The following is a 10930-nucleotide window of genomic DNA, read 5'->3' on the forward strand; positions in this document are numbered from 1 at the left end:
TTTGTCTTTCGGCTCTTTCCTCCAAGACTATGCATGTAGTTAAGGTTATAAGTACGAGAGCAACTTTAATTAAAAAAATTTAGATTTACTCAATATTTTTGAAAAAAAGTACATTCAAATATATTCATATACAATAATTTTATCAGATTAGTTATTAGTTTTATTAGTGATATGAAGTATATTTTGATTGTTAATATTATATTCTTGTCTGTATATACTTGATTTTGATAATAGAGTAAAGTACTTTTAGATACGTTGATAAAATGTAATAAACCTACCTTAAAAAAAGTTAACTTCAAATCGGGACGAGAAATAATTCAAGTTTTATTACTACAGAGCACTAAAAATTGAAAAAAAGAAAGTACAACCAACTCTAAGGAACATGAAAAAAATAAGTCTACTAAAAAATAGAAGAAATATACGTAGTATATTGTTCTCATAAAACAACACGCGGTTGTTCAACTAGTTTATAGAAAAAAGGATCATTTCTAAGACTATTTATAGAAAAAAGATCATTTCTAAGACTATTTATAGAAAAAAGATCATTGGTATTTGAGCCCATATTCGTGACTTTATCGTACCGCCGACACTTATAATTTGCATTATGCCTTCCAGTAGATAGTTAGGTGCGCGTACAAAAAATGAAAAACTTGTCAAAAAACACCTTATAAATTGGGTTTTTGCAAGAAACTACCTTATTAAAAAATTGTTGTAGTTAACTAGCTTATTAAAAAATTGTTGTAATTAACTAGCTTATTAAAAAATTGTTGTAATTAACTAGCTTATTAAAAAATTGTTGTAATTAACTAGCTTATTAAAAAATTGTTGTCATTAACTAGCTTATTAAATTTTTTTTGTAATTAACTAGCTTATTAAAAAATTGTTGTAATTAACTAGCTTATTAAAAAATTGTTGTAATTAACTAACTTATTAAAAAATTGTTGTAATTAACTAACTTATTAAAAATTGTTGTAATTAACTAACTTATTAAAAAATTGTTGTAATTAACTAACTTATTAAAAAATTGTTGTAATTAACTAACTTATTAAAAAATTGTGGTAACACAAATTCTTATTTACAATGGGTGTACAATAAATATTGTACACCGAAGTAAAAGTTAACTCAAAATGCTTAAAAGTTAAGCTTATATATGTAAAAGTTATCTATTTTTAAGTGATTAATTTTTTCATTTTAATAAAACTTATTTCTTCAAAATCACTTATAATGTATAAAATTAATCATTTAATCATTTCTATCAACTTTCTTTTTTACTAATATAAAAGTTAATTAAAACTAGGTTAAAGTTACGAAAAAATGGGTAAAAGTTATCTTGGTGTACAATAAATTTATTGTACACCTTGTGCGCGCAAGACCTTTTGTTGTTGTAATTAACTACCTTATAATAATTTTAAGTTATAGATACCACCTTTGCCCGGATTATGAACATGAAACTCGAATTCCAGCATTTTATCCTTTACTGTGCACATCTCACGTGTCATATAATTACCTTTTCCCGTGAGATGCCACGTAAGACACACATGGTAAAGTCAACACCGGATTATGGGTGTTCATAACCAAACAAAAAGTTAGTATATAGGGCACAATTAATTACATCATTCTCTTTATCAAGTAGTTTCTCGCAAAGCTGATTTTTTAAGGTAGTTTTTGTCAAATTTATCTAAAAAATTGCCAAATTCAAAACTAGGTGAACTTTTTTCTTTAGATTAGATTTGTTTTTATCTTAAACATTATCTCTTTAGAATCTAATTTGACCATTAGAAATGTGATAATCGGGTAGAAGACCCATGGGTCGTGAAGTTCTTTTCCCGGAGAAGCAATGCCGGTATCCTCCGAACAAGGAAAACATTGACTATTGAGACCCCCACGACATAGCAGAATCCACACGTATATGGATAGTATTATTACAGCAGTTGCCAGTTGATTGAGTTGCTAACTACGGAGTAAATCTCTTCAAAAACACATCAACATACTTTCACGATTCGCATTGTACTTGAATATTTCTAACGACTAATTATTCCTAATGATAAAAAGGATAAAATAAACATAAATTAGAGGTTGCAGCACACATGTATAAACTCCAAAGTTTTCATGTTTCCAAGTTCATTTTCAAGTTTGAAGTCGGATGAAACCCCAATTATGTACCCAGACTTCTCAAATTCTCCTAATATTACATTCTCTTGAGTGCCAATATCAATAAATTACAAAGAGTTGTATTTCCAGGGGAAAAAATGCCTACTGATTAACAGCTTTTCTAAATCCGTTATGGAGCGCCAAAAAAACCCTGTTTAAACTAGGTCACACATCCCACCTCTTTTTCACCCGAAACATCAAAACTGAAGATCTTACGTCATCCTGAGGTACTTGAAGCATGAATTGCACTTTCATTTTCATTGGCGCGCCTTTAGTTTTTCCACCTTCATCTCCAACCTGGAAATCAGGAAAACATAGTAATTACATACATTCGTTTGGTTATGAATAAATTATTTCCCAGCAGTGTATAACACAGTTTAAAGAGAGAAAGCTAAGCATCTTTTGTACAACTTCAAATATAATAGTAGCAAAATGAGAAGGATGTTGGCAGGGAGAAGCTGGAGAACAATATTTGTTTCTACCAGCTTATGAATTTGTTCTTTGTTCGTTAAATGATGCATATATTTATTTCTTACATGTGTTTCTACCTCAATTGTTTGGCAAGGTATGAAACCCTAAAGGAGCAGCAGAGTCACTCTCTCTGTCTAATTCCCGTGTATGATGATGGACATAGACCTGACCTTTTTTTGGGTGTATGTCAACCCTAGGAGGGATTCTTGCGACTCTCTGTACCCAATAGCCCATCTCTACAAGAGAATGGGGAACGACTGATTGGAAATCACAAGGAGAAAAGTAAACTTATCTAGACCTTTCAAACAGTGGCTACTTAGAAACTGTATCCCCTTCCCTGAAAATATTGCCTTGATAACGCCTCAAAGATAACAGAAACCCTGCGATCTCACTGCTCATACTTATTCCACAAAAATGGCTTCCAGATAAAAGAGACATACGGGATCATTAAAAGGCTTCCAGCAGAAACAAATAACAAAAGTAGCCCAAGATGTTTGAGCAACACAAAAAAATCCCATTAAGAATACTATTCTTAATTTATTATTTTTATTGACCCTTCAATAGCATCTAATAGCTATTTTTGCGAGAAGAGAAGGAATTATTTTAAAGAGGAAGAAAACATCAACATTCTGCATTTCTCCTTCAGGAGCAAGTTTCAAACTTGGTCAGACAAGAGTCCACTATTCCTAATTTACAGCATTGCAGGTTTGAGAAAATCTCACAGTGGAACCATCAGTTCATCATTGGTTAATGGTGTGATAATTATTCGAGAGGTGAAGAATTTTAAAGCCACATTCACAATGAGATCGAGATTGAAAATTTTCAACAGATCAGAAGCAAAATTACAGATTGGGTGGTTTTTGATAGATCCCTACAGGCTACAAGCAGAAGGGTGGTTTTTGATAGATCCCAGCTTTGCAAAGTCCCAATGGACTCATTGAGGAAATTTAAGCACAACACATTAAAAAAAACTCTCAGCAGTAATTTGTGAGGCTGTTTTCCAGAGTCTAAATCCACTTATAGACACTCAGCAATGAGGCCCCAATTAATCATATATTGCCAATCATCTACCACCAAGACTATACTGTTCAACTAGGATACAAACGTTAAATTCAGGCACAGATCTAAAAGTCCAACGTGAAAAATTCTTATCTTGAAAGGTACGAGGATATAGTTTTAGTGGTCAGAATTAGAATATGAAATTATGAACAGGGGACAAGGAAACTTTCCTTCGTTATAAACTTATAGTATATGTTTGTAAATAGAAAAGAACCAACTTTCTCTTTTTTGGCTAAAATTGAAGTGCTATCATTTGGTCGATTTGGGGTACCAAGTATGAAGCATGAAAAATCCTGACATGATATAATTCTTACCTTGAAGGTACGAGGATATAGTTTTTAGTGGTCAGAATTAGAAAGTGAAATTCTGAACACAATACAAGGAAACGGACAAGGAAACTTTCCTTCGTTACAAACTTATACATGTTTGTAAATAGAAAAGAAACCAACTTTCTCTTTTAGGCCAAAATTGAAGTGCTTGGCTGATTCGGGGCGTCATGTAAGAAGCATGAGTACTCAGGCTAAAGCACAAAATCGTTGTAGCAGGTTACCATATCCCTTTGTAATACAAGTTACTTGTTTAGAAATCATTGCTTTATTTTTGACACAACTGAAACTCGTGCAAAAATTACCTTAAGAAGGTAACAACATACAATGCCACAAAGTGAACATTAACGTATGAAGGTCAACATCCCAAACAAAAAGGGTTCTACAAAAAATTAAATTAAATTGCGGGAGTCTTGTAAGTATGCTTGTACAATAAGAATCATATTGGCATAATGCAATTGCATTCAATATGCGGAGGATAAAGTGGTGCTGGAGCAAGTTTTACAAACTAAGGAATTTTTAAGGTAATGCCATTATTTTCCTCAACATCACTAAGGATTAAATTTACTTTGTCGACTGTTTATAATTGTGACTAGCATTTGTTGCAGCAGATTGATTTGAAAAGGAAAATGGTTCTTGAAATCAAGAATCTTTTTCGTAGAGAAGAAAGTGGTTCAAGAAACAAGTTATCTATGCCAACAAAGGACAACGGTTTGTTGATTCCCCTGTATGCTTGTTCCGCAGCAAGCTTGAAGCACAAAAAAGGTACTATAATTCACCCTACAGGGTCACAAGATCTATCTCCAATTCTCCATTATACGCTTTGGAACTTACCACAATCCACCAAAGGACTCTTTTGGCTATTATCGTGTATCCATCATTCCATCCTCCAAGTATTTTCAGTAATGTCACCTCTCAATGAAAAGCATGGACATAGCACCCCCCCCCCCCCCCCCACCCTACCCCCCCACCCTCCATAGACATAAAAAAATAAAAACCGATCCAAACTAAATTTAAATGAACTGAGTATATATACGTTAACAGACAGCAATTAGATAGGAAAAACTTACCCAAAGTGACGCCCAGCCAAGTCTGACCTCGGAATCATACCCAGCTTTGAACTTATAGTCCTTGCCAGCTGTATGCTTGTACGCAGTACTCCAATAGTTTGTATCAAAGTCGTACCAGTAACTGGAAGCAGTTATTTTAAAGAGGACCAGGTGAGCACTAAGACAGTATTTTTAAGAAAATTATTGCAGTACTCCGATATGTCAAATCTAGGTTACAAAAAATTAACATATATACAGTGAAGGGTGGACCTTAATTTGTCCGAAGGACCAAAGCGTCGCTTGAATGCAAGTGAAACAGCATTTGATGGCAACGAAATGCTTGGAATAAATGACATTTCATCATCCTGCACACAGTTTGAAAATTCAACTCTGAACTGAGTCATATCTTTATTTCACTTCTTCCAAAAGCTGATTACATGCAACTAAGTATTGGTGACAAGGGAATGTTTATCATAAGAAAAGGGAGCGTCTAAAAAACAAATCAGAGGCAAACGTAACGCTACAAACCCACCTTATAGGAGTATCTTAGTTTCAAATTTTCATTGTCGTACATAGCAATGCAAGCCCCATTGAGAATGGAACCTTTCACAATACCACTTACTGACAAAACTCTCTTCAAATCTTCATCATCTCTCTCCTCTAATGAAACTTCACCGCAAGGAAATTTTAAAGTTGCCTTTGGCTGCAGCATCACAGGCACATATTAAAGTCATTATCACTCAATTGTATTAAGACATCAACTGAAAAGAGAACAGCTTGAAACTCCAAAAACCTGAAGGGTTTTATCTCCCGTACCCCTCACCCACAGTTTAGGATATCATACTTAAAATTCCACATATGAAAAGAAAAAGAAAAAAAAAACGGAACCATAAAGAACAAGGTTAATTATGGACAAGGGAAAAAAACTGGCGATCAACTGACATCACCAAAACTGAAAGATGGAAAAGGAGAAGCCATTAATTTGTACTTTGAATCGCAAACCACTACAAGTAGCCAAATATATTTAGAAAAGTGGACATACTAAGAACTAAAAGAGCTCACCAAACCGATAGAAGGATAATCAGATGTCAGTCGAATATTGTAGCCTGGATCAGAAAGGTTTGCTGCCAATGTAACTTCTCCCTCTTTTTCCTGTAATTATGGAAGTCATGTCAGTACAATTATGAACGGTCACAAGAGTCATTCTTAGATAAATATTGCAGCTGATGAAGACATCTCAGCCATCAATTGTACGTCATACACTCATATACACCAAATAAGAAATGGCCGTCCTCTTAAAATGAGATGGACAATAATCATACAGCATGCGATGCGCGCATAAAAAATACCAGCAATTGTACAAGGAAATATACTATCAACATATATAGAGAGTCGCCTACTCTTTCTTTTGTCAAACGTCAAGGCATCAAAAACACTCAGCTCCAATTGAAATATCACCACTACCAAAAATTGGAATAGGTGTATTAAAGTAAAACAGTATTTTCATTACAATTTAACATTACCTCAATGATAAAGTTACAAAAACAATCAGGATTGACGAAAATTATGGCTTTCTTACTGTCTTACTAATTTCCAGTTCAAATTGCATCATGAACTCTTCAAAAGCAGCAGAAAAAAAAACCAAAAAAATATTCCTGGAGCGATGGAAGACAAACACCAATAAAACGCCACCCAGAATCTGGGGGGGGGGGGGGGGGGGGGGGTGTACAGAAGGATCAAGGATGGCCCTGCTTTAGATCTATCATCTATTATGATTTACCAGATATTTTCAAGGTATGTGAAATAAGAAGGATCAGGAGTTGTCAGAGGTGCTAGTATGGTGAAGTAAAACTGTTGTGCAACAATCACATGTTGAGCAAAGAATTGAACATGTATAGTTGTATGGAACAAGAATCCAATTCCCTAAGCAACTATGAGTATCCTTACCATCCACAATAAGGAATAAAGTGAAAATGAGATTCTGTTGCAAACAAAATACAGTAACAAGCAAATAAAAAAAGTTATTTTATTCTATGATATGCTTAGCTGCACATTATGTCTGAAGAATCAGAATACAGTAAAATAAGTAAAAAGCCAAAAGCATTTTTCTCAGGCTCTCCAAGGAGGTACTATAGTTTCTCTGATACGTGTGGCAATGTGACATCCTAGTCAAAATAACAAAACCAAATAAAAAACAATCTCAAAACTCAAAAGTATAAGCATAATTGACAAATAGCTTTGAAGCGTTTTCCAAATTACTGTTATGAACATGCCAGTGCTTTTAGAAAAGTCCATCTCATGTGAAGGCTGCTCTCATAATTAGTTTTTAAAAATTGAAAAAGGAGGAGAGAGAAGGTGGAGGAGGTATGAGAGACCTTTGCATCATAAGCAGCTCCCAGCTGCAATCTGGAAATAATATGGAGTAAACCTTTAACCAGTGTATTCTTCTCTTTCACATAATAATGCATAGAGAAGTTCCGTGCCAATAAGCTGAGTTCAGGCGTGTAGGTTTCACCCTTCTTGTTATTCTGGTTTGATTAGCATAGGTGCCTAGTCAAATGCCAACTGGAGCTGAAAAGGACCCATAATGATAATACTTGTCTCAACATTGAGTAATGTAGCCCATTTATGAGCTCGAAACTCAAAGCTTACAGCATATTATCTGAGCTAGCAAGCAAGCAAGCTTTATAGAGCAAGATCAATACAAAGTAAGTGCATTTAGTTTAATATCAAGTCATGTGGCCTTAAACAAAAAGGAATAGTGATCTATATTTTGCTTTTCGTCTCCTTCGTCTCTTTCATTTTCAGAAAGTTATATTTTACAAGTGAATTCCTACTGAACTGAGGGAAAAGGAGCAGGCATGGCAGTTGACCAGGGGTCAGACCTGCCAGATGAAAAAATAATAAAGATCGCTGGTTTGTTTTCATACTAAATTTCCATAGAAGGAAAGTTTAGCATCATATCTTATTGTTCAAGTTCTGAACATGGGTAATTAGTGTCGTAGAGAAAAGCCCAAGCGAGAAGTGACATAGCGACACAACACACTTGGTTGAGTCAACAGTCAACCATCAACAATCAAAAGAACTTTGGGTATTAAAAAGAAGCAAATGTTTATAGCAAACATAGACTGGTAGATGGAAGCAAATTCGTGGAGCAAAAAGAAATCTGCCCTCTTGCAGGCATCCTCAGCAGATAGCTCCACTACTAGTTTGATACCTCATTTCCTACTTGAGGAAATTGGGTCCAGCACTCTGGCATTATTAAAGAATTTGGTAACTTTAGTCAAATGGTAAGCACGGTTTCCAAGTTGAGCCTCAATCTCACTCAGATATAGCTGAGTTCGACAAAACTTTACAAAGGTATGCACGGTTTCCAAGTTGATCCTCAATCTCACTCAGGTGTAGCTTGATTTGACATAACATTCGACACTCTCCTGAAGCAATCTACGTGCAATTTCTTATGGCATCTGAGCATAAGGACAAGTATGCTACCCTACATTAGATCTTCTTGCTCTACCCTTCCTCTTCAAAGTTGTAAAGACAATCTTATTAATCTATAAAGGCAATACAAACAGTTCAAAAAAATTGACGATAAATTCATAAAAGTCACCTACACCTAAAAAGTCCCCAAGTTGAAGGAAAGAAAACAGTAAATAAGGAACCATCCTTTACCCTATTGTTTGTTACGATTTTAGTGAAAAAAAACACATGCTACTAATGAGGCGTCATTACCGGCATAACCTACACCCAGAGATGCATTATCATGAGAACGTGTCTAATAGCAATTTGCTTCCCATATGCAAACCAAAACTTATAAATTAGCTACAATCAGAAGGGTAAAAGTCGGCACCTTTATTGGTGCTGCGGTGGAAAGTGAGTAGAACTTTTAAACCACCACAGCTAAGCTAATATTGACTCAGTTAATAGAACCATTTTTCTTAATCAAAACATTACCCCAGCCAAAACAGTTGATTACATACATCAGCAACTATCATTTACCCAATTATTCCTTGCCAATTTTAATGAGAAAACTAATAAGTACATACTACCACCGAGGCGGCATTACCTGAAACAATCTACCTACAGAAAAGCGATGAATTTTCATGGGAACATATTTGTTTCCCAAATACAAACCAAAACTTCTATTTTAGCTACAATCAGAATTCAGAAGGATAATCTCTGGCGGGAACAGCCTGTGGACACTGAGTAAAACTCTAAAACCACCATAGTTAAGCTAATAAGGATTAAGGAATCAGTTAATACAAACATTCCCCAATATTCAAAACATAACCCCTTCCAAAAACAGTAAATTTTACCATAAAAACACAATAAAACGCTCAAACCGACAACAGCCACATTCTCACAACCTAAACAAAGAGAAAACCTCGTCGGTGCAGACGATCACACATGCAACCAATAATAGACCTTAATAAACAAAGTCATCGGAGATTTCATAATTGTTCAGGAATTCGTGCAATTATTTCCAGCATATTCTAAATGAAACTTTATACAATCATATGGAGGAGAGAGAAATAGACCTGGACATTATGCGAAGCAATGAGCTTGAGATTAGGGCCAACATCAAAAAATCCTCTAACAAAAGCATTCTGCTCCTCGACATCGTACTTAATAGAAAGGTTCTTCGTAATGAGAGCCACCTGCGGCTCAGCGACCTCGCCTTTTGGATTATTCTGGAAAGTTAATTTCAGCTTCGCGAGGCCATTGAACAGCTTCGACGATACCTTATGGAAGAAGACCGAGCTTTCGCTGTCGAATTCTGTTGTTACTCGCACCGGCGGTCGCTTCTGGAAGGAGAATATCCCGAACGAAGGTGTTTTCCGCGACGGAGACGGCGGAAGGGGAAGTTCAGGCAACGGTGCAGATGGTGGTGGTGGTTGGGGCTGGAAAGAGGAAGGGCCGCTGAAGAGGATTAAGGAGTGTGGAGAATTAGGGTTTGATGGTGGCGGCGGCGGTGATTCGGTCGCCATAGGTGGTGGTGGAGAGTGAGAAGAGTGTGGTCTGTGGACGGGAATGCTTTGAGGAGGGTGGTTTAAAAGGGTGGAGAAAGAAAGAAATTTGTTGGTTAAGACAAAGGAGAAGACCGGCATAGGAAGCCAGGTAGGGCGAGTGACTGTGAGAGTTGAGACTGTAGAGTGATGATGAAATGAACAAAAAAACAGTGGCCCATGCAGGGATCGAACCTGCGACCTCCGCGTTATTAGCACGGCGCTCTAACCAGCTGAGCTAATGGGCCTTCGTTGCATAACATCTGCAATTACATGTAATAGTTTGAACATTCTTTCATGTTTGGTCTCATGTCAATTTCATGTTTTTACAAGGCATGACGATTACAAGATAACAAATTAATATAATGAATTGTAGCATATTGCATGATGACAAACTAATATAGACGAAAAATTACATGATGACAAATTAATATAAATGAATTGTGTTCGGGTTGATTGTGTGTCATGTAAACTTTATTTTTCATTAATTTTATATTTGTGTCATGTAGGTTTCAGTCGTGTTGTCTTATCGTGTTAGATGCTGCCAACTCTGACAATAAGAGATAGAGATAGTTTGCATAGAGATGCAACTCTCAATGGTAAATCACTAGGAAAACCTTTTGTCATTAGAATTACCATGACCGTGAAAATGATGACATCATCCCAATGGACTTCGATAGGAAAGAGTTAATACTTTAATGAGTATTGAGGCAGTATTATCTTGCCCATGTATACATTGCTATTGAGAAAGGAGTTAGAGTCGAGAAAGGACCCTCATTGAAAATTCCACTAGCTTTGTTTGTCCCAAAGAGAAGTAGCGACATTAGAGAATTCCTCCTTGCTTGGATTATTCGGCTAAGCAAGTTCA

At 35.6% G+C, this 10930-nt stretch overlaps 1 protein-coding gene and 1 non-coding gene across 2 annotated transcripts; both read right to left on the minus strand.

The window, feature by feature from the left end:
* Window positions 1–2092: 2092 nt before the first annotated feature.
* Window positions 2093–10239, minus strand: LOC110794958 (outer envelope pore protein 37, chloroplastic). Its single transcript, XM_021999934.2, has 6 exons — window positions 9595–10239; window positions 6119–6208; window positions 5589–5759; window positions 5327–5421; window positions 5078–5198; window positions 2093–2448 (listed from the first exon to the last, which is right to left on the minus strand). Exons 1-6 carry the CDS (start codon window positions 10162–10164, stop codon window positions 2317–2319), a joined length of 1179 nt encoding a protein of 392 aa, XP_021855626.1. The 5' UTR covers window positions 10165–10239; the 3' UTR covers window positions 2093–2316.
* On the minus strand, window positions 10237–10310 carry TRNAI-AAU (transfer RNA isoleucine (anticodon AAU)). Its single transcript has one exon. It is a non-coding gene; the product is annotated as a tRNA-Ile (tRNA).
* Window positions 10311–10930: the final 620 nt, after the last annotated feature.

This window comes from Spinacia oleracea, chromosome 3 (genome assembly GCF_020520425.1).
Source record: "Spinacia oleracea cultivar Varoflay chromosome 3, BTI_SOV_V1, whole genome shotgun sequence".
NCBI lineage: Eukaryota > Viridiplantae > Streptophyta > Magnoliopsida > Caryophyllales > Amaranthaceae > Spinacia > Spinacia oleracea.

Excerpts from the sequence above, each read along its gene's own strand:
- LOC110794958 (XM_021999934.2), bottom strand. The coding sequence starts at position 10,164 with ATGCCGGTCTTCTCCTTTGTCTTAACCAACAAATTTCTTTCTTTCTCC. Across the intron at positions 5,422-5,588 it reads AACTAAGATACTCCTATAAG|GATGATGAAATGTCATTTAT; the intron begins GTGGGTTTGTAG and ends AACTGTGTGCAG. Across the intron at positions 2,449-5,077 it reads TTGGCTGGGCGTCACTTTGG|GTTGGAGATGAAGGTGGAAA; the intron begins GTAAGTTTTTCC and ends CCTGATTTCCAG.